The sequence below is a fragment of the Alosa sapidissima genome, chromosome 6 (genome assembly GCF_018492685.1).
Source record: "Alosa sapidissima isolate fAloSap1 chromosome 6, fAloSap1.pri, whole genome shotgun sequence".
In the NCBI taxonomy this organism is placed as follows: Eukaryota; Metazoa; Chordata; class Actinopteri; order Clupeiformes; family Clupeidae; genus Alosa; species Alosa sapidissima.
This window is the reverse complement of record NC_055962.1, coordinates 1,146,604-1,170,909: the sequence shown is the minus strand read 5'-3', so window position 1 is coordinate 1,170,909 and position 24,306 is coordinate 1,146,604. Positions and strand designations below refer to the sequence as shown.

General features: G+C 40.2%; 1 protein-coding gene across 6 annotated transcripts in view; it reads left to right on the top strand.

Annotated features, from left to right (window-relative positions):
* Window positions 1-24,306, top strand: part of enah (ENAH actin regulator) — a 225,461-nt gene that overhangs the window by 143,243 nt on the left and 57,912 nt on the right. For 4 of the 6 annotated variants that reach the window (XM_042094273.1, XM_042094275.1, XM_042094274.1 and 1 more), the window contains one exon: window positions 6,903-7,010. The exons of 1 other annotated variant lie outside the window; for it this stretch is intronic. In XM_042094273.1, the coding sequence (XP_041950207.1) occupies window positions 6,903-7,010 (108 nt within the window). Of the gene's footprint in view, window positions 1-6,230; window positions 7,011-24,306 lie in introns of all 6 variants that reach the window. One more of the 6 variants, XM_042094271.1, reaches the window with a different exon arrangement.

Below are 24,306 nucleotides of genomic sequence, written 5' to 3'. Positions count from 1 at the left end.
TTGAAGTAGGCTCATATCTCAGCAATCCCAATCCAATCCAGTCCATTCCAATCCAGTCCTGTCCAATTCAGTCCAGTCCAATCCCAATCCAATTCAATCCAGTCCAGTCCAGTCCAGTCCAATCCAATCCAATCAACAATCACATGAAGTAGGCTCATATCTCAGCAATCCCAATCCAGTCCAATCAAATCCAATCCAGTCCAGTCCAGTCCAATCCAATCCAGTCCAGTACAATCCAATCCAATCAAATCCAATCCAGTCCAATTAAATTCAATCCAATCAACAATCACATGAAGTAGGCTCATATCTCTGCAATCCCAATCCCAATACAGTCCAGTCCAGTCCAGTCCAATCCAATCAAGTCCAATCCTATCCAGTCCAGTCCAGTTCAATCCAATCCAATCCAATCCAATCTAATCCAGTCCAATTCAATCTAATGCAATCCAGTCCAGTCTAGTCTAGTCTAGTCTAGTCTAGTCTAGCCTAGTTTAGTCTAGTCTAGTCTAGTCTAGTCTAGTCTAGTCCAGTCCAATCCTAACTTCTGCTTATTTGCTTGGCCCCCACATTGCTGCTTGCAGCTATATTATTGATTTATATTGTTGTTAGGTTACGGGGACACTGGCGAGACACACCGCTCCGTCTGGCATCATGTTTTTGTTTGTTTTTATGTAATGTTCGTAATTTTATGTAATGTCATGTTCATTTTTTATATTGATTTGTCTAGTTAAATGTATTCTCTCTTTATTTATGTTAGTTTCGATAGTTGTCGTGTTATTCTTAGTCCCTTTTACTGCTTCCAAGTCGGCTGATGTCGTTGTCATTGGGAGCTTGCTATGGCTAGAACTACCTTTTGCCCTGGACTGACATCCTTCATCCATCTATCCGTGAGCGGTGCTGCACTTTACTGTCTGGTCGAGGAGATTTATCGGGACAGCTGGACCTGGGCCTACTCTGCGAGGGATCTGCCGCGACCGCCGAGCTGCTGCTGACCTGCGAGCTGCCATCTGCCTTGCCTGGAGTCTCTATTGAGCAGACTAGCCTGCTGCTAACGTTCAAAACTACCGTTGACGTTGGGGAGCTCTGCAGTCTCTCAGAGCATCAGGCTGTCTCTGTCGGGGGTCCACCGAGTTGCTGATCTGCGGGATCGCCCATAACTTCAGACGGTTAGCTTCTATGCTTCCATTGATCTCTAGACTGCAGTCTACAAGTAGGCCTACTAACATAATTTACAGAAGGCCCATGTTAATGTTGGATCCTCCGGGTTGGTCTGGAGACGCAGCTGTGCGCCATGTCATTGCCATTGGACTGAGTTGGACTAAGTTAACACAGACTTTTCTTTATTTTAATTTCTTATTTATTTATTTTATTACTTGTTCATTTTTGTTTGTTGTCTGTCTTGTATGTCTAGGGCTAGGTGTCTCGGGTACACTGGCGATTACACCGCTCCATCAGGCATCTTTTGTCTTGTGCATCAATTGTTATTTTGTAAATTTGTTTGTTTGTCTTGATGTCGCGGGAACGCTGGCGACCATACGCCGCTCTGTCTGGCATCTTTTGTCTTTTTGTTATGTGTCTTGTTTGTGGAGCGCTTTGTGTGTCACTCTGTGCATGTTAAATGCGCTGAAAAATAAAATTGACTTGACTTGACTTGACTTATATGCTCATTTAAAAGAAAAGTGGTCAGACAGATTTAGAGGGTTTAGCATCTGAACTCTTCAATTATAGTTTATATTCCCTTTGGGCATTAAAACCTTGAGATGAGATGGACCTACAGTATTTATCAAACATACAAGTATACGGGTGTCCTCTCACTCTCCTTCATGCAGCAGATCTAACTTGAATGTTACCTTACCATAAAACATAATTTGAAACGTAGGCTACACTGCAAAAAATAAAATTTAACCAAGTGTTATTAATCTTATATTAAGATCAAACAATATATTTGGGATTGTTTTTAGTATGAATAGACTTACCTAGCAACACCTTTTTTTTGATATGTTGTAATATGCGGAAATGGCGATATGATGAATTGAAATATCTCATCACGTAAACAGGAAATGAGTCATAAATTCACCATGCATTGATTGACGTACAAAATGGCAGTGTGGTCTAGCGCCACCATCTGACGACCATTCATCAGATTAATTTCATTGTTGGTGTGCATTAAGTGATAAGTGTCCCAATTCTCTATATTGTGAAGAGATTTTTGATATGTTGAAAAGGGGAGAAGATGAATTAGGGTATTGCTCAACAGATTTGTTGATCTCTGCCTCTGAAAACCACGCCCACCGCGGCAGAAGTAGCTGACAGTGACAGAGATTAGCTAGTCGTGTCTCCTCAGTTGATGCCTTTAAGCACAACTAACTTCTCAAACAGTGTTGCATTCAGACGACGCCTATGGGGCCTGTCTAGGACGATAGGATAGGACGATAAAATGTAATTATGACCGCCGCGCAGTCAGATTTTAATTTATTTTTTTTATTTTTTTTCGCATGCCCAAATTTCCGTCAATGATTCCCGGGACACTGAAAGACCGGGGTACACGAAACTTGGTGAGCATGTAACCCCACATGGATAGCATGGAACCATCGTTTTTCGTTTTGATCTGTAGCCCCCCCCGCTGGACTGGACCCCCCGAAAGGAGGGTAGGGCAGACACAGTTTTCTGTGAATATCTCGAAAACCGTAGGGTTTAGGAGGACCGTTTTTTTTTGTATGTTGATCTCAAGGGGCCATGTCAACCCATTCCATAACCACTCATTTCATGTATAGCGCCACCTAGTTAAACACAAAAAAGTAAAAATGAGGTGTTGTAATTGAAGGTATCTGTGACCTAACATAGTCAAAACTGCACGAAATTGGAAGTGTAGGATCATTATGACACCCTCTGTATGCACGCCAAGTTTTGTGGAATTCCGTTCATGGGGGGCCACACAATAAATTAATTTATGTTACTATACACCAACTGGCCTGTAGGTGGCCGGAGACAGTTTTCTGTGAATATCTCGAGAACCGTAGGGCCTAGGAGGTCCACCTTTTTTATGTATGTTGGTCTTAAGGGGGCATGTCAACCCATCCCATTACCACTTATTTCATGTATAGCGCCACCTAGTTAAAAATTAAAAAGCAAAAATGAGGTGTTGTAATTGAAGGTATCTGTGACCTTAGGTGTTTTCATCACAATATCTCTGGCTGACAAGGTCAAAACTGCAAGAAATTAAAAGTGTAGGATCATTATGACACCCTCCGAATGCATGCCAAGTTTTGTGTACTTTCGTTCATGGGGGGCCTTACAATAAAATAATTTATGTGTACATTTAGTGACGTACACCAACAAGGATTCCCGGGACACTGAAAGACTGGGGTACACAAAATTTGGTGGGCATGTACCCCCACATGGATAGCATGGAACCGTCATTTTTCGTTTTGATCTGTAGCCCCCCCGCTGGACTGGACCCCCCGAAAGGAGGGTAGGGCAGACACAGTTCTCTGTGAATATCTTGAGAACTGTAGGGCCTAGGATGACCATTTTTTTCCGTATGTTTGCCTCCAGGGGTCATGTTAACCCATTTCATGTGCACACATGTGCACAAACAGATACACACACACACACATACATTCACAGTAATCATACGTATGACATACTCACACAGTAGACATATGTACGCTTGCATGTACAGGCACATACGCAGGCACACACACACACACACACACACACACACACACACACACACACACACACACACACACACCCACCCACCCACACACATAACATAAACATAACACAAACAATCAAGTATTTCTCAGAATTATGAACAGGCAAGATGGAGGTGGGGTTGTATAAAATTAATTTTACATGTGAAATCTATGAACTAATCATGTTTTGGTACTTGTTGTCTAGCAGATACCAGTGAGAATTGAGTGTGGATAATGCAATTTAGTGAGACAGAATCATATAGGCCTTTCAGCGTGATTTATTTTTGTGGAAAAAATGTGCTGGACTGGGCGGCGGTCATATTTTGTACCGCTCTGCGGTACATCTAGTTCCCGTTTCTTCTTGAAGCCGAAACAAATCTGAGGATGTTTATCGGACATGCTTGGTTTTTACTGCAGGTACGTTCATCTTATAATATCAATAAGGACCTAGGTAATGTTACCGTTAGCGTTGGTTGAGTGATGGAGGCCAATTTGATTGATTGCATTTGTAGAAAACTATAAATGCTGTTATACCAAGCAAATTGATAGCAGCACTGTAATTGTATCTTTCGAGTGTCATTTGTTGCACGTGCTACAAAAATCATTCTGTGCAATGGAAGATTTACCAACGTTACACCGGTCTGATACAGTTTTGCCTATACATGCGTAAGACTGAGACGCCTGTTGATTTGTTTTAAGTGCGTGCAGGGTGTGAGAGGGGAATCGATGTGCTTTGATTCCAGCTTGGTAGTTGTAGTCTGTGAAATTAAAAAGCATGTGTGTGTGAAGTATCCAAACAATGACATCTTCATTTCATTATGGCTGCTTTAGCAACACACCTTAAGCTACTGTGTAGTGGGTCCCATTTAGAAGTGGCTACTTCATTCGCGCTTTCCTTGACTCATGGAGCTGCGTGAATTTTATTACAACTTTTCACCACGATATGGCAGTTTAAGTCCGCTTGATACTGTAAGTCGTAAGCCATTGGTTTCCAAAGGAGATTTTATTTGTGTCGCCAGCATAGCCTATTGACAATTTATGTTGTAAATAGGCCTACCTGTAGGGAAGCTAACAGCTTTCTATTAGGATCTAGTTTGTTAGTTACAGTTTTGTCATAACTCCCTGATGCATTTTTGCATTTTGCATTTTTCTGTATCGGGTGCCTATGGACTAGGCTGGGTGAACGCTATTTATTTTTGGATTTCTTAAAAGATTGAGCTTGGTCTGGTAAATGCCAGACTAGCCATGGACCTCAGTTACACAATGCAAGGGAACATGAATCGCATTTCATCAAGGCCCATTTGGACATGTCAGTTATTTGCACCACTGGTTAGATGTAAAACAGCATTTCGTTTCAGACTACTGTTACTTAATTTGTGCATTAACAATAACGTTTCAGACTACTGTTACTTAATTTGTGCATTGACTATAAAGTATCACATGAACTAAAGATGACTAAAATCTTATGTAGAAGAAGAAACATTCACAAAAAATCCATCCATCCAAAAATGACCTTTGTTTTTGATAGCTGTTGAAAACGGCATGGAACTCACAGAGATGTTTTTGTTTATAAATAAATAAATAAATAACATTATGCTGATACCTTTTGCTTTTCCCAAATACAATGTAGCCTACAGGTATAAGTGACCTTTCATCAATCCAGTTGCAATGGATGAACTGTGATGAACTGCCCTACTTGTGATTGTTTAGAGATTTTAAAGGTTTTATAACAATGCTACATCTTCTTTCTACAATTCTACAATCTATTCACCTTTTCAGCACCAGTAGGCTACTTTCTGTGCAGCCGCACACACACACTCAGGCATGCCAAACAAGCATACACAAAAGTTTCAAGAGTGGGGGATGGAGTAAAAGATGGAGACAAATTGAAGTGTGATTTATTTTCGCGGAACGGATGTACAGGACTGAGCGGCGGTCATATTTTGTCAGAAATTGCTGATTATACTTAACAGCTTTCATATTGGAAAACTATTCAAGATTGCACCTCGGCTTTCAAGCATAAACCCTGCAACTAGATTGTGTCCAAGTGCTTATCTAAATGCCTTATCATGACATTAACTCATCAAAGTTTAATATTAATCTTTTATGTATGAAGACAGTTATTGTTATGGCATGGGCCTTTTCTTGGTTGAGATGTTGGTATTTTAACATTTAATGTGTTTTTTCTTTCTTTCCACTGTGTGGGAGCTTTGGATGCACATAGTATAGCCTTTGTTAGTTGCATAACTCCAGAGCAATATTTTTTTTTCTGGACCAAACCAATTAGTGAAGTTATAGGGCAATGCATTTTTACAGTGCGTCTGTGGTTTGTTTCAAAAGCTAACCTTTAGTACTAATGATAGTGTTATGTGACATCCAAAAACACAAAATGGTGATGTAGCCTGATGTGCTAGTTGTCTTGCTTCATTGCCCCTTTCTCTCTTCTTTCTTTTTCTCTCTTTCTGTCTGGTCTGTTTCTTTACCTCTGCACGGTGGCTGCTTATTCCCCCCTGTCATGTCATCTGCTGTGCTCAGCATTTGAAAGCACCCTCTACACTCCTCCACCACCTGATTACTCCAAGACTACTTCCTCCTCCTCACCTGTCTCTTCTTCCACTCCTAGCTACCCTCCCCCCACATCCTTGACTTCCTGTTCAACGCCTCCCACCCCTCCACTCCGTCATTCTGCCTCCCGGTTTGCCACCTCACTGGGTTCTGCTTTCCACCCAGTCCTGCCACATTATGCCACGGTTCCCCGAAAACAGCCAACCCTGGCTGCTTCCCCAGCCACACACTCTCTCCCAGCTTCTGTCCCTGCCCCTCCAGCTGCACAGAAGTCCATTGTCTGGTCAGCTACTAACTTTAGTCCCCTTCCCCCATCTCCTCCAGTCATGATCAGTAGTCCACCAGGAAAAGCCACAGGTCCACGGCCAGTCATTGCCATTCCAGCCCCTGGCTCTCTCATGCAGAAGCCTCCATCACCTACACCACCCAATGGCCAGCCAGCATCACCTAAACTCCACACAACCTCACCTAAGCTCCATGCACCCTCACCAATATTAGCGCAACCCCCACCATCGGCCTGTACTCCCCCACCCCCACCCCCCCTCCCCTTCTCTCCATGCCATCCATCCCCACCCATACCCACCTCACCTCATGTGTCCTCTCCCTCACCCCTGCCTGCTATTGTCCCCTCTCCTTCCGCAGCCTCCCCTGCCTCTGCTGAACTCTCTGTAAACTCTGTGCTTGGAGACTCCTGCTCCACTCCTCCAGACCTGCCGGCCTGTCCACCTGCTGATGTTCCCTGTCAGCCGGGTAAGGGCCTCTTCTGTCTGTCTCTGTCTCCATTACTCCACTAAAGGTGGTGGGAGTGGTCGACTTTTCATTTGCTGCCTCTTTGTGCTAAGTTCTATGTGAGGCTAGAGCTAAACCTAGCTATGTGCTTCACTGTGGCAAGCCATGGGATATTCTCATTGGGTCATCCCAGATTAGTTTCAAACTTTAGTTTTATGTTTGGTTTTTGTGGGGCTGTTTTGCTGTTTTTTAGTTGCATATTGAATGTCTCTGACCTCTTTGGCATGAGATTACTCGCCTCATGAAAACCTCACAGTGCCTTGATATTAAAATCAGGTCTGGCTAACCCCAGTCATTCTTACAAAAGCTGAAAGTTTGTCCTGAATGCCTTTATATATTGCAATAAATTGCTGTGTATAGGGGTTTTCATTTTAATATGATAATCTAAGGAAGTATTTTATTGTCTGAGAAATCTCCTTTAAAACATTATGTAAGTTATGCACTTCACCTTTTCCTCATTCATTTTTCCTCACTTCACCTTTTCCTCATTCATTTCAGCAAAAAATATTTTGTTAGCTGTGCATAATTTACCTTGGTGTCATTTGCTTTGTGTGCATCATTTTTGCCATTGCATGTCTACTTCACCTTTTATGAATGTTGCAGTCTACCCTCAGGCAGGACTGTCAACTCTTCCTGATCCAAGTTTTGTGTGGTATCCCCATGTGTAATTTCTGTGTATATGCATCATTTTAGTTTAGAAGGACCAGTTCACTTGATGTCCAAAAGTAACTTCATAACCATCATTAAAACAGACAAATTAATAGTTTGTTGAACTTTGGTTGATCGTTGGGACATTCTATCAGAAACTTACATTTTCACTATAAAATTCTTTGGGAAAAAATATTCGGTGACACTTTATAATAACTACATACAATTCATCATTTATTAAGCCTTTGTTACTTATTAGTTAATGGTTTGTTCATTATTAGTAATTTATTGCTCATACATAATTTATCATCAGTAAAGCATTTGTTCACACAGTTATAAATGGTTTGTTCATAGTGAATAAGCCTATCAAAAAATATGTTTGTAAATACATGATTTCAACTTAAATCATGAAACAACCACTTATAAATGAAATAATGTTCCCAGTATAAACCAGTTGCAAACTATTCTGTTCATCATTTATAAAGCATTGCTCCTATGTTAATTCTCATAAATAAAGTATTTGTACACACAGTTATAAATGGTTTGTTCATAATAAATAAGCCTATATCTAAAATATGTTTATAAATTATTGTTAATACTTAATAAATTATGCAATAATATATTTGATAAAGTAATATTTCCATTATTTAACAGTTGTCACATACACATGCACTAATGATTAGTTAGTGTGAGGATACATATTTTATAAACCACTTCCTAATACTATAACTCATGATTAACTCAGGAGTTACAAGTGGTTAGTTAATGATATTTTGTGAGTTTATGTAAAGTAAGGACTTTATATGCCTTCCAACACATTTTCAAGTGAGTTGTAAAGATTACATTCACATTCATTAATTTAGCAGACAAGTGACGTACACATGTCAATTAAATTAAAGGCAATTGAAACAACAGTGAAAACCGGGAATCAAACTAACAACTTTTCAGGCTACTGCATGCTAGTCCAGCTCCTTATCCACTACACCAGCCTTTCTCAATCTTCTTTGACCTGAGGCCCGGTCAAGGCAGACTTTGGGGTCATAGGGCCCACCTACACGTACCCCACCCCCATCAAATTCTCATGATGATTATCATTATCACAATTATTATTTTGCGATATTGTTATCCATGCACTTTCACTTCAAAGCAGTCAATGTTTAAAGTACTACATTGTTCACAAAAAGTTTGTAAAAAACATGCACATCAGAGGTCTGCTTTACTTATGTAAGATATAATAATTACAATAGTTAATTGCTTTTGCATGGTTGCATGATGCTTGCATGAGAAATACTTCTCAAAACAACAGCAACTATATGGGTGCTATTGTTTTGGAATGTTTCCCTCATGTAAGCATCATACACTGGTAGGCAAATGGAGAAAAATGTATATGCTTTTTAAAGAAATTTCATTTGAATGCCTAAATGTAAGGATTCAGGAAACATAATACCAGCTTTTGTGTATGGTATGGTCTGGAGATCTTTAATAGAAAGACCAATAAGGCTACAAATAGCTTTTGGCCACGTTATATTCAAATTTGACTATACTCAGAGGCCTACTCAATGCTAGACAGTGAATTGTACTGTCTCTGCTCTGTTTCTATGGAATTTGCAAGAATCCACGTAGTTCTATTAAATGCCGTTAAATAATTAAATAGCCTTCTAACAGGTTGAAGCAGAGCTTGGCTACCAACGTTATCGGGTAGTTTCAGTTTCTGTCGCCCACACGGGCACACGCATGCATTGAATGAACGCTCATGAACCACTTAATTGTACGGCTCTATGTTTAATGACATCAAATTAGCGGTTCCTTGATCAATTGCGCAGCAAATTATCACACGAAGCACCGGGCCTAATTTCACTCCACGGCTCCGCGGACCAGCAGTCTCCACGTTGCGGACTGGTGCCGGTCCGCGGCACATAGTTTGAGAAACGCTGCTCTACACTACCAGTAACACTCCATAATAAGGTGCCATAAAAAATAGCAAACTAGCAGTTACTTAACCCTTTGTTAATATTTGTTAATTGTTACTAACATATCTATTTGGCACAAGTTAATAGTTTTTTCATCATTAATTAAATATTAGTTGTTTGCATAACATCTGTATGTTAATGTTTTAGCAAATCTATTAACTAATATTGTATTAATATGTGTTAGTAGTTAACTAAATGTCTTTTTGGCAGTAATTAACAGTTATTTCTTACATCATTTAAATGTTAAATGTTTATTTACAAACTATATGTTAATAGAAAAGTTAATGACTTATTATTATTTAACTAATTGTTATTAAACTGTGCTTCTGCCTATCCCAATATGAACCACTCCCCATAGGACCCTTACAATAGATAGATAGATACATAGATACTTTATTGATCCCCAAGAGGAAATTCAAGAAAAAAACACAGAGCTACCTTGACACGCTGCCACTCTTTTCGGCGCCGGAACCGCTTGCAATGAAGTTGGTTAAGCTTAATTAATATATTGGTAGTATATAGCTATAAGCGTGGGGCCCCTTATAATAAAGTTGGTTAAGCTTAATTAATATATTAGTAATATATAACTATCAGTATGGGGGACCCTTATAATAAAGTTGGTTAAGCTTTATTAATATATTAGTAATATATAACTATTAGTCAGACGGTGAAGGGACTGAGACCAAAACTGGCTTATCACATTTATTCCTTTAGGAAAAGTTAAAACAAAACATGCCTTCAGGCACTGGCATACATGTACATAAAACGGCATCTGCACAAGCAAAATAATAAGAAGTAGTTGAATGGGCTATATTACATGCATCATTATGACCGCCGTGCAGCGAAGCGGCGGTCATATAGGTTTAGTCAGATTTTTTTTCTTTTTTTTTTTTTTGCATGTCCAAATTTCCGTCAACGATTCCCAGGACACTGAAAGACCGGGGTAGACGAAACTTGGTGGGCATGTAACCCCACATAGATAGCATGGAACCATTGTTTTTCGTTTTGATCTGTAGCCCCCCCCCCCCCCCCCCCTGGACTGCACCCCCCGAAAGGAGGGTAGGGCAGACACAGTTTTCTGTGAATATCTTGAGAACCGAATGGCCTAGGAGGTCCACCTTTTTTTTGTATGTTGGTCTTAGGGGGGCATGTCAACCCATCCCATTACCACTTATTTCATGTATAGTGCCACCTAGTTAAAAATTAAAAAGCAAAAAATTAGGTGTTTTCATCACAATATCTCTGGCTGACATGGTCAAAACTGCACGAAATTGAAAGTGTAGGACCATTATGACACCCTCCAAATGCATGCCAAGTTTTGTGAACTTTCGTTCATGGGGGGCCTTACAATAAAATAATTTATGTGTACATTTAGTGACCGTACACCAACAAGGATTCCCGGGACACTGAAAGACCGGGGTAAACGAAACTTGATGGGCATGTAACCCCACATGGATAGCATGGAACCATCGTTTTTCGTTTTGATCTGTAGCCCCCCCCCCCCCCCCCCCCCCCCGCTGTACTGGACCCCCCGAAAGGAGGGTAGGGCAGACACAGTTTTCTGTGAATATCTTGAGAACCGTAGGGCCTAGGATGACCAATTTTTTCCGTACGTTTGCCTCCAGGGGTCATGTTAACCCATTCCATGTGCATAAACAGATACGCACACACATACATTCACAGTAATCATACGTATGACACATACTCACACAGTAGACATATGTACGCATGCATGCACATGCACAAACACACAAGCACGCACACACACACACACACATACACACACACACACACACCCCCACACACATAAACATAAACGTGTACACGCACACATGCACACAATTCAAGAATTTCTCAGAATTATGAACAGGCAAGATGGGGGTGGGGTTGTATAAAATTAATTTTATATGTGAAATCTATGAACTAATCATGTTTTGGTACTTGTTGTCTAGCAGATACCAGTGAGAATTGAGTGTGGATAATGCAATTTAGTGAGACTGTTAGAATCATATAGGCCTTTCAGCGTGATTTATTTTTGTGGAAAAAATGTGCTGGACTGGGCGGCGGTCATATTTTGTACCGCTCTGCAGTACATCTAGTTATACTGTACCATCAATGTCAGCCCTACTAGCAAGGGAGACATGCGACATGGAATGTTCAGGTGCACAGAACGAGTTTATTAATATTCTGAGACTCACTAAACACTCACAGACGTAGACCATACGAAGGTAATGCATAAACATAATGCTAAACTAAATGTACATTCATTTCAGTAGCCTGAAAGTTGTCGGTTCAATTCCCGGCTTCCACCGTTGTGCCCTTGAGCAAGGCACTTAACCCCAAGTTGCTCTGGGGACAATGTGATCCCTTGTAATATAGCTGACATATGTAAGTCACTTTGGTCAAAAAGTGTCTGCTAAATGTAATGTAATGTAATGTAATGTAATTTCATGCTAGACTGAATTGCACTTTCCATGCACACTAAGCTAAACTACACTGAATGCATGGAAAGTTGCTAGCGGAGTTTACAGCTAGTCACGTTAGACTCAGTGTGTATGAACTCTTGGTCATAATGAAAACATTAATAAACATTCTCTAAGTTGCTAGAATTGCACCCAAATCCTAACAATACATGTAAAGTAATATAATACAGGTGGTATATCGAAGTTTTCAACTTAAACAACATTTTACTGTTACACAATTAAAACAAAGTGGGGAGTGCTTTATACAGTCAACCTACCCAATGCAAAGCATACCGCTTCTGATCGGCTATGGCAAAAATACAAGGACAAAACGCAGCAGAGCTGCAGTATACCGTTTCTCCAAAGGGGGCTCCAAAACACCAATCTAAATAAAGCTGCTTAATTCCGGCGAAAATCACATACAAACACTAAACTACATTTCAACATTACAAAGGTATCTAATGAGGATGAAGTGGAAGAAGAGGTGCGCAAACTCTCACACAACCAACCACTGGCAGTAGGGTGCCTTATAGCTACACCCCACAAGACCATAAAGCCATAAACCATAAATTCTCCACAAAGCTAATCAGAAAAGCAAGATAAATAATATGTCATTAACTTTTATATTAGCATATAGTTTGTAAATAAACATTTAACATTCAAATGATGTAAGAAATAACTGTTAATTAGTGCCAAAAACACATTTAGTTAACTATTAACAAATATTAATACAATATTAGTTCATAGATTTGTTAAAACATTTTATGCAAACAACTAATATTTAATTAATGATGAAAAAAACTATTAACTTGTGCCAAATAGATATATTGGTAACAATTAACACATATTAACAAAGGGTTAGGTAATTACTAGTTTGCTATTTATTATGGCACCTTATTATGGAGTGTTACCACACTACCTTGACCCAGATAAAAACACCTACAACCATGCAAAAGTTTCTGTTTTCTTCTACTACACACTGTTAAGCATTTATTAAACATCTGTAAACTATTATTAAATGCTGAGAAGATCTCCGTTAGGAATTACGTAATGAAATCGCCTAGGCCTGCAGGTAATGCATGTATAGTGTAGGCTAGCCTAAGACAATATAGGGAACGAAACAGGAGTGGGACGGGATTCGGGAGTCTTTCTCTTGGGATTTTGCAGGACAGGATTTTTTGGCGGGGCCAGTCACGTGATCGGGATATGACGGGAGTATTTTCGTGGGTTCGGGATGAGAGCGACAATTGATTCCCGTGTCACCCTCTTCAGGGGACTGAGATGGCAATGGGTGAAGCTTGATTTTGTATTCAGTAAACCATATTTGTTTTTATCTGGACGATTGTTTTGGTTCATTGACCTGATGAATGATCCAATCATGACCAACTTTTAGTGTCTTGTCAGAGATTGACAGATTTCCTTTGAAAATATTCATGTTTTTCTTGTTGTTCAGGATACCATGCACCTTAATTAGATTCCCAAGGCCTTTGGGAATAAAAACAGCTCCGCAATAGCACAGCGCCTCCACCATAATTTTCATTACAGTGTAGGTATGAGATTCTTTTCAGTATAGTCATTCTTTTACAGTATATATGCCAAACACACCTATTGTGTTTCTAGCCAAAGAGCACAATTTTCATTTCATCTTACAATAAACCACACTTACAGACAAAATCACTGTACCATTTAGTAACTCCTGCCATTTACATTGGTAATTAAATGACTGGACAGGCTGTTACCTACCATGCCCTCTAAATAAGCTATTAGCAATGAGGTCACTTTTTAATTTTTTGGGGGGGGACTTGGTGACCCCAAGATGACACCTTGTCTGTAACTCTCCAATAGTGGTTCTTATGGAATTTTTTGCCATCCTCCATACTGTACATGGGGGCAAAATAACCTTGGGTCTTTGTCCAAGCATGTCTGTCACATTTTCAGTTGATTAGAACCATTTAATCATTGTTTTAACTGTAAATATAGACATTTTCAACAAAGTTCCTAGTCTGTAGACATTCCCTGACTTATAAATGTCAACACACTTTCTTTTTATTTAAATTTAGTGTATTATCTTGTCTTTCTGATGTTGAAAAATGACTAGAGGATTCACTTTATACCTTAGAAAAAGAAAGTCAAACTACTTCTGAAAGATCACAGACACTCTGATTAACTTAAATAAATTGAAATTAGATAGGAAAATGCTTCTGTTAGGTTTTGTATATAAGATTTTTCTAGGGGTGTAAATAATTGTGAGCAATGTGTTTCAGTTAAGAATATTTATTTCTTTATGAGATTTTCCTTTTTCTCAGAATACATTTTCTTCCCTTCAAGGGTGGATTTCCTCATTGTTCTCAATGTGAGAGTACAATGAATCATCAAAAGATTATTTTATATACCTGTTTTAGTCAACTTTACCCAAGGTGCCAATAATTCTGGAGGGTACTATACTTGCTTAAAATGAGTTGAATAGAACAACCTGTGTAGGTTTTTATAGGCTGTATTGTAATATGCTATCAATGCATGTAATATATTTTAAGTCAATTTATCAGTTAGTTTCCACAAAACAATTTCACCAGAAGTCATCAAGAGGTTCTTTTTCAAATCGGGGGAGCATTAAGAGTATTGTATGTCATGGGGCCCAAATTCTCCAGCAGCACCCAATCAATAGTTATATACCAAGTACATCCTTCTGGGTTATAAAACAGACAAAGTGACAGCAAAATAATAACTTCATATAGCTTGACTTACCCCACGTTTTTGTGTGTCTTTGTGGCAAAGCATGTACATGTATAATCCAATGCTATCATGTGTTTCTCTATGGCAAAGCATGTTCATAATCCGGTTTTGAGATCCTATCAAATTCCTGCATGGCATCCAATTCAAGGCGCACATTGCATCCCAATTTGTTTGACAAAGAAACACCTTTTTTGCCTTTGCTTTGTTCATGGCAATGCAAATAGTTTTTAATAGCCTGTTCAACTTCGAAAAGCTTCACCCGATGCCAGTCACTGATCGCAATTTCAAATTTCGGGAAGCTTCGTTCAATCTTTTTAAGTTTTAAGTGCAGTAGGCCCCTATCTGCCCCCTTTGGAATTATATCTCGAGCCTATTATAAGGTCCAGTGCGTTATGTCCTAGGATTCGGACGTGCTCAAAAAGAAAAGAAAAAACACTTTTTTTATAGATGGTTATGAGGAGCAGTATGAATCTGAACTCTGTGTCATTCAGACTCAACCCTCTTGTTGCTTTGATATCTTTTTCGTTGTCGTTTGAACGTCGGCAAGCAGGCATGTTGCGGTTGCAATTTAAGTGAAATTTCTACAGTAGGCCTACAACATGCAACATGCATCTTGTACAGGTAAATGTTCAACAATTGCTGGTGTGCAGGCTATAATCAATTAGCTAAATAATTTGTCCAGCTATTTTAAAAATAATTAGTGCTACATTCAAACGCAAAAGGTGCTTTGATATCTTTTTCGTTTGAACGTCGGAACGTGCTGCGGTTGCAATGAATGAGGATAATTGGTTTTATCTGCGGATTTATTTTTTGCATTATTTTGAATCTGACTGCTCCAGTCTCAACAGCATGTCTACTTTTTCCACACGCATCTAAGTCAACTGCAGTTTGTGCCATTTCTGCTGAGAAAATGGGGTGCGTGATTCATGAAGGAACCCGTCCAAACTTAACTGGGACCCACTGTAAATAAAAAATGGCACACACCACATATTTTTCACATTTGCTCAGCCCCAGAGAATTCCTCCACCATTGCAATGATATTGCCAGATTCAGGACCGTCTGCCCTACACACACATGAAAGGCAAGTTGAACTGCCAGCTTGCAGTGGTGAGATACAGTGGGCAGTGCTTCGATTTGGCCAGCTTCACTCGTGGTCCGCGCGTGGGATCACGCGGTATCACGCGACTTTAATTTGTATTTTCCCAGTGAGACGCTGCAACAACCCAAACAACCGGTAGATGGCTCAAGTGAGCAGGGTGTCTCGTAAAAAGAAATGGAGCCTGGAAAACCCTACACAGACTTCACTACAGACTTTAGCAGACTGGTTTAGAAATAATTTAATAGCCAGAAATATGCCTGCCCTGCCCTAATAAAGAAACATTTGGTTAACTGCGAGTGAATCCCGTTTGCAGCCGTAGAAGAAACGCAGGACAAATTAAACATTCTGGTTTTCTTTGAGTGCAACGATGATAGACAGACATCATTTGGACAAAATATAAAGCATATTAACCTCCGTTGCTCAGCCAAATGCCTTCCTATTACGTCCTGTTATTACGGAGTTACAGGCGATAAATGATTTTTGATGGTCACAAGTTTACTTCATTAGCGGTTTATTTTTTTGATTATTAAAGAGTGTTTTTCATTTAAAGGTTTGACTTCGTGCTTATTCAGTAGAGCATTTAGTGCTCTTCCCAATCCCAGACGTTCACATTGCATGTTTGTTTGTAATGGATGCAACCGCGAGATACAGTAGGCTACGCGTTTGACCAGTTGTTAACAGACATGAACCAAGACAGCCCAGCAGCAATTTAGGGACTGTTCGTTATTTATTGAAGGGGCCACCGGAGGAATTTTGAGTGCTTCAGTCAAAAGTTGCATGACCCTCCCTTGCCTGCTAGAAATTGTTCAATGACCCTCCGACAGAATTGTTAAAAAAGACATGACCCTCCCCTGCCAATTGTCGCTGTCTTCCGCCCGCGCTGCTTTGCGCCACATCCACACACTGTGATAACTTTCTTAAATCAATCTTTCCTGTGAGCTTGCATGCTACCAGTCCTTCCTTTTCAAATGTGTTGCGCCTGTTTGCACAATTTCACTAATAATCATATGTGATTAATAATATGACAAATAATCCCTGTGCACGGGGACCGAAACAATGCATGCCAACTTTTTGCGTGTTTCTCACGTATTTTAACTTCCCCCTGCTGTCTTGCCGTTTTAATGTTTTCCCGTAGAATATCCCATATTTTAATACTCTCATAACAGCCCTGCCATCGGGCCTGTCTCTGTGTTGCCCTGTTGCTACCCCTTGCCCTTCCAACGGAACAGATGTCTTCAAATCATCGTTTTCCTTGCTCGAAAGCGAACTTAGAGTGATGTTAACCTATTTAAGTTTAACGGCGTGATTGTCGTGAGAGCACGATTCATTGGCGCTTGCATGTTCGGCCTTATGTCTGTGCGCACCTGAGGCTACTCAGCTACTAGAGAAAGAATTTCCCCTGTTTTTATGTTCACTCCAAGTTGGCCTACCATAATTTACCAACTCTGCACTGTACCCCTAACTGGCTATTTATATTTTTCTGTGAAATAAGCAAATGTATTTGTTCAACTTTATGAAGCAGAATTACGCACTAGGCTACTTGGAACATAACACATTTGACCAAGGACAGATGTATGTTATAGTGACAAAATATTAACTTTCAGTGTTTTACGATGTCTTTGTCATGGGGAAGTTTTTTTCCCCATGCATTTATTCTAGGCTACTGTTAGTGACTGCCGTGAGAGAAGCGGGTTCTGTGTTTCGTTCATGTCAGTGACTGACGCGAGAGAAGCGGGGTCTGTGTTGCGTTGCGTTAATTTATTTTCAATTGGGCGTGCCGTGCCGTGCCGTGTCGTCCACAGCTCAGTTCTGACAAAGCCGAATTTACTTCTTTTGAGTGTGCCCGTTTGTATGGTTACAGTGGGCATCGCTTTCAAATGACCACTTCATTCGCGCATTACGCGGCATGAAGCTGCGTGAAGCTTTAGTACCACTTTCAGCCACTGTGCATCGCTCTGCCACTGTACATCGCTCTGCCTGCCGTCCCTTACATAATTGCCGAGAGTAATCCCAGCCTACGAATTCAATAACAAAATAAATCATGCATAATTAAACATTACCTCGATTTAGGCTACTTGGGTATGGCTTAAGGCTTGACTACACGAAAATCGGAATCGAAATTTGCTGTCTACATTATTGTCAGTGTTGGGGTTAACGCAACTACGCAAATCAAAACAGTGGTGTGATAATTGAGCCAGTAGAGAAATAACTGTTCAGAATTAATCTGTAGCCTTGGGTAGGCTTCTGCAGAAAACAATGTTGTTGCCGATTTAATACTATCTGGCGACATTTTTAACAGGCTACGCAATAGAGGCTTATGACCCACGTTTTGGTTTCGTAAATTAATTTGCCCTACTTCTTGACTGCAATGTAGTCAATTGACTGCTTGACATGTCATTTTTATTTTTCTGTACAATAAACAATTACATCTGCTTTATGCCGCAGAATTACATTCATATTTGGCTGACCCATATTCCAAGATTAAGATAGTATGAAGTGCTTTTTGTATAGGCTACTATCATAAAAAAATTAGTTAAAACGAATAGCTATTTGCAATTTGACAAAACACTGGTCCTCATTTTGCGAATGCGAGGACGATATGAGCCTGTTGCATTTAGTTAGATGTCCGAGTCACGCATAATGTTTGAAAACCACTGGCTCGTAATCACAATAATTTAACACACGACAGTTGGATAACCTACTTCATCATGTCCCCATGCCTACATTTTTATAAGTAGTATAGAGATCGTTAAAAACAATAAAGTATGGCTCTCCGTTTGGGACATCGAAAACTTATATTTTTAATAGACTACCGTCGAAGATGCTGACTTGCAAAAGCCTCGGGATAACACGTTATCTCCACTATCATCAGTCATGCCCCTTGATCAAAGTGGGGAATGAAATAAAAGTTTGAGAACCACTGGCTTAACAAGTTACCTACAGTCCAGAACACAGAATCTGTTGCAATATTCTGATGATCGGCGATGATATCGGCAAATGTTTGTTTTCCAAAGTAAGAATTTCACTTCACCATGCACCTTCAACAATGCCTACCTGGTATCATTACAAACATTATTCTGTGTCCTAAAACTGGCATATTTTATGGCATTGTGTCATGTAAGTTCATTGCAAAATCTAGAGAAATGTGTGAGGTGGTCAGCGGGGGACAATTGAGACACACATTGGATTGTGTTATTACTTGAACATTCCACACTATCCACAGCTGTGGTAGGCCTATCAGGGGCAGGAGGATTACTGTCAGCGCAGGCTTTATATAAAATTCTTCAACAGAAGGCCTCGAATGTTGTCTTGTTTGTGGAGCGCTTTGCTTCGCTTCTGTAATTTCGGCTTCATTGAAAATGAGGGCTTCCCTCAATGACCCTCCGAGAATAAATAAAGGTTGAATGAATTAATGAATGCAGGCTTGCCCAAAATAAAGGCATGTGGTTTGCGCAGCCTACAGTAAATAACAGACCCGCCAGAATGTGCGTTATGATGCTTTTTTACGAGCAAGTTGTTTTTGGTACCCTACGCACACTGCATGTTCTTAAATAACAATGATCATCAGTAATATTCGACCATTAATTTGGGTAAATGGGCAAGCGTGACCACCTTGATTGGCTGATGATTGTAACGCGGGCATGATTCCAAACACCTCCCTTACGATGATGAGTGACAGGTCTCAGAATGCGTGCGCTACACAAGGACGGAAGATGATGAATAACTGGGGCCGTAGGCTATTCACAAAGGCTTTTATCTTACTACTAGGAGTAGGCTACTCCTAAATCGCACTTAAAGATTTTAGATTGGAGTTTTCTCTTAAAAGTTATTCACAAAGCCTTTCAGACAACTCCTAAACTAGGAGTGAGTCTTCGTGGCTATGGATGACGTCATTACTCATGCACGAGCTTGACTGAAGTGACCACCTTGATTGGCTGACGATTGTAACGCGAGAATTCCAAACACCTCTCTTCCGATGATGACTGACAGGTGACAGGTCGGAGAATGCGTGCGCTACACAAGTAGTGCGAAGGATGGAAGATGATTAATAACTGAATAAAAAGGCCTAGCCTAAATGAATAAAGAGTAAGGCAAAACAAATAGCTTAGTAGCCTAATGAAACATAGGCCTATGGATTGATGCAGTAGCCTACCTTTGCAACATTATTAAATTAATCTGTCACCATATCCCTAGGCTACGTTTGCAAAGAGGAGAACATTTTAATTTGATTCACAATGAAACGTTACATTTCATTTACATGTTAACAATGAGTAGTTTTGGTTGTTGTTGGTGGCGTTATTGCATCCCTTTTATGAATGCAAAATTGTTCCCTCACGATTGGAAGCTCCTGTTGCGCATAGGCTACGCATTTCAAAACATCGCAACGTAAAATGCCACAAAAAAGCTGTTTATGAATAGGTCTTAGTGAGTTAGGAGTCCTCTCGACTTAAGCTGTTCCAGACTTAGGTGCTACTTTTAGGTCTAAAATGCTTCATGAATTAGTCCTAAAGTTAGGAGTGACACGCCCATTATTTTTAGGAGTTGCTCCTAAATTCGCCAGTTAGGAGCTACTTTTAGCCTTAAAATTCTTTGTGAATACGGCCCCTGAATAAAAAGGCCTAGCCTAAATGAATCAAGGCAAAACAAATAGCCTAGTAGCCCAATGAAACATACGGATTGATGTAGTATCTTTGTAACATTATTAAATTATTCTGTTACTATGCCTACGTTTGCAAAAGAGAACATTTTAATTTGATTCACAATAATGTTACATTTAATTTACATGTTGACAATGATTAGCCTAGTTTTGGTTGTTGTTGGCGGCGTTATTGCATGTTAGTTATGCCTACAATGCAAAATTGCTTCCTCGCGATTGGAAGCTCCTGTAGCTGCATAGGATTTCAAAACCGCAGGTTTATAGGCCTATCGTGAAGATTTTTCCTGCCATCTAAGGCACGAGCGCATCTGTGAGGCCAAGCCTCACCCCCCCCCGTCAAGCAATATAACCATACAAACGCGCTTCCTGCACTCATTGTTTCAAAAGGAGTAATTTTGGCTTTGTCAGAACTGAAGAGCTGTGGACGGCACGGCACGGTATGCCCAATGAAAATAAATTAACGCAACGCAACACAGACCCCGCTTCTCTCGCGTCAGTCACTGACATGAACGAAACACAGAACCCGCTTCTCTCACGGCAGTCACTGACAGTAACCTAGAATAAATGAATGGAGAAAAACACTTCCCCATGACAAAGACATCGTAAAACACTGAAAGTTAATATTTTGTCACTAGCAACATTCATCTGTCCTTTGTCAAATGTATTATGTTCCAAGTACCCTATGCATAATTCTGCTTCATAAAGTTGAACAAATACATTTGCTTATTTCACAGAAAAATATAAATAGCCAGTCTACAGTGCAGAGTTGGTAAGTTATGGTAGGCCAACTTGCAGTGAACATACAAACAGGGGAAATTATTTCTCTTGCAGCTGAGTAGCCTCAGGTGCGCACGTAGACATAAGGCCGAACATGCAAGCGCCAATGAATCGTGCTCTCACGACAATCGCGCCGTTAAACTTAAATAGGTTAACATCACTCTAAGTTCGCCTTCAAGCAAGGAAAACGATGATTTGAAGACATCTGTTTCGTTGGAAGGGCAAGGGGTAGCAACAGGGCAACACAGAGACAGGCCCGATGGCAGGGCTGTTATGAGAGTATTAAAATATGGGATATTCTACGGGAAAACATTAAAACGGCAAGACAGCGGGGAAAGTTAAAATACGTGATAAACACGGAAAAAGTTGGCATGCATTGTTTTGGTCTCCGTGCACAGGGATTATTTGTCATACTATTAATCACATATGATTATTTGTGAAATTGTGCAAACAGGCGCAACACATTTGAAAAGGAAGGACTGGTAGCATGCAAGCTCACGGGAAAGATTGATTTAAGAACGTTATCACAAAGTGTGTGGCTGTGGCGCGGGCGGAAGACAATTGGCAGGGGAGGGTCATGTATTTTTTAACAATTCTGTCGGAGGGTCATTGAACAATTTCTAGCAGGCAAGAGAGGGTCATGCAACTTCCAACTGAAGCACTCAAAATTCCTCCGGTGGCCCCTTCAATAAATAACGATCAGTCCCTAGATTGCTGCTGGGCTAGGCTATATGTCTTGGTTCTGTTAACAACTCATTGTCAAACGCATAGCCTATCTCGCGGTTGCATCCATTACAAACAAACATGCAATGTGAACGTCTGGGATTGGGGAGAGCACTAAATGCTCTACTGAATAAGCACGAAGTCAAACCTTTAAATGAAAAACACTCTTTAATAATCCAAAAAATAAACCGCTAATGAAGTAAACTTGTGACCATCAAAAATCGTTTATCGCTTGTAACTCCGTGATACCAGGACGTAACAGGAAGGCATTTGGCTGAGCAACGGAGGTTAATATGCTCCATGTTTTGTCCAAATGATGACTGTCTATCATCGTTGCACTCGGAGAAAACCGGAATGTTTCATTCGTACCCGTTTCAATCGTCCCGGTTACCTAGCCTACTCAAAACGCAGATAGAACCTTATTATTCTAAGGTAGCGAAATAGCGTTCAGCATGATTCATGCCCAATTAATTCCCCCTGTTAAAGTGTTCGCCTTTGTAGTTTGGTTTCGTGATAGCCTATGATAAACGGCTTATGGCCAAATATGTGAAAATGATAAAATATAGTAGGCGATAAACCCTGAAAAAGTTGACAGTGATTTTTTCATAATCACTTTGGAGGGTCATAGAAAAATGTATTGCTGGCGAGGGAGGGTCACGTCTTTTTGGACTAATGCTCCCAAAACTCCTCCGGTAGCCCCTTAAATAAATAAAAAAAAAACAGTCCCTAATGAAGTAAACTTGTGACCATCAAAAATCGTTTATCGCCTGTAACTCCGTGATAACAGGACGTAACAGGAAGGCGTTTGGCTGAGCAACGGAGGTTAATACTCTATATTTTGTCCAAATGATGTCTGTCTATCATCGTTGCACTCGGAGAAAACCAGAATGTTTAATTTGTCCTGCGTCTCTACGGCTGCAAACGGGATTCACTCGCAGTTAACCAAATATTTCTTTATTAGGGCAGGGCAGGCATATTTCTGGCTATTACATTATTTCTAAACCAGTCTGCTAAAGTCTGTAGTGAAGTCTGTGTAGGGTTTTCCAGGCTCCATTTCTTTTTACGAGACACCCTGCTCACTTGAGCCATCTACCGGTTGTTTGGGTTGTTGCAGCGTCTCACTGGAAAAATACAAATTAAAGTCGCGTGATACCGCGTGATCCTGCGCGCGGACCGCGAGTGAAGCTGGCCAAGTCGAAGCACTGCCCACTGTATATTGCTTGACAGGGGGATCCCAAGCAGCTTACTTCCATAAGGCTACTTTGAGAACATTTCCTAATTCACCCGACACTAATATTCAAAATGTTGAAAACTATTTCGACATAGCCTATTAACTGACCACCCGATTCACGTTGACTGGGGGGCAGGGGGGGCCATCAGACATTTGTGTCCAGTTAATCCGGCCCTGCCCCCAACAAATCACACCTTTCCACCAGCTGTGACAGCTTAAAAGTCAAGAGGACTCCTAACTCACAGACCTATTCACAAACCGTTTTTTTGGCATTTTGAAATCCTATGCAGAGCTTTCAATCGTGAGGAAGCAATTTTGCATTGTAGGCATAACCAACATGCAATAATGCCACCAACAACAACCAAAACTAGGCTACTCATTGTCAACATGTAAATTAAATGTAACATTATTGTGAATCAAATTAAAATGTTCTCTTTTGCAAACGTAGGCATAGGCATTAGTAACAGATTAATTTAATAATGTTACAAAGATACTACATCAATCCGTATGTTTCATTAGGCTACTAGGCTATATAGGGACTATGCCTACTTATTTTTTACGTAGCCTACAATGGCCAGTTCAGACAAAGCCGAAATTACTCATTTTGAAAAATTTGTATGGTTATATTGCTTGACTTAAATCCCAGAGAGTAGGCTAGGCTACCGCACCCCACAGTGATGGGTCTAGCGATCTTACGCGTTCAGTGTGGGGTATAAACAAGCTGAGAATTTAGCGGTGTCACGTCTGCCTGTCACAGACGTGGGGAGCTGAAGCTTGGGATACAGTTACAGTAACGGTATTTTATTTTACTTCTTATGGAATATATTTTTTTTCACTTTTATAAAGGCTTTGTTTGAATGCTGTTGGAACAAATAGTAGTTGATTATAAAGGCAACTTTCTGTTGCAATATTCTGTGTGTTCTGGACTGCAGGTAACTTGTTAAGCCAGTGGTTCTC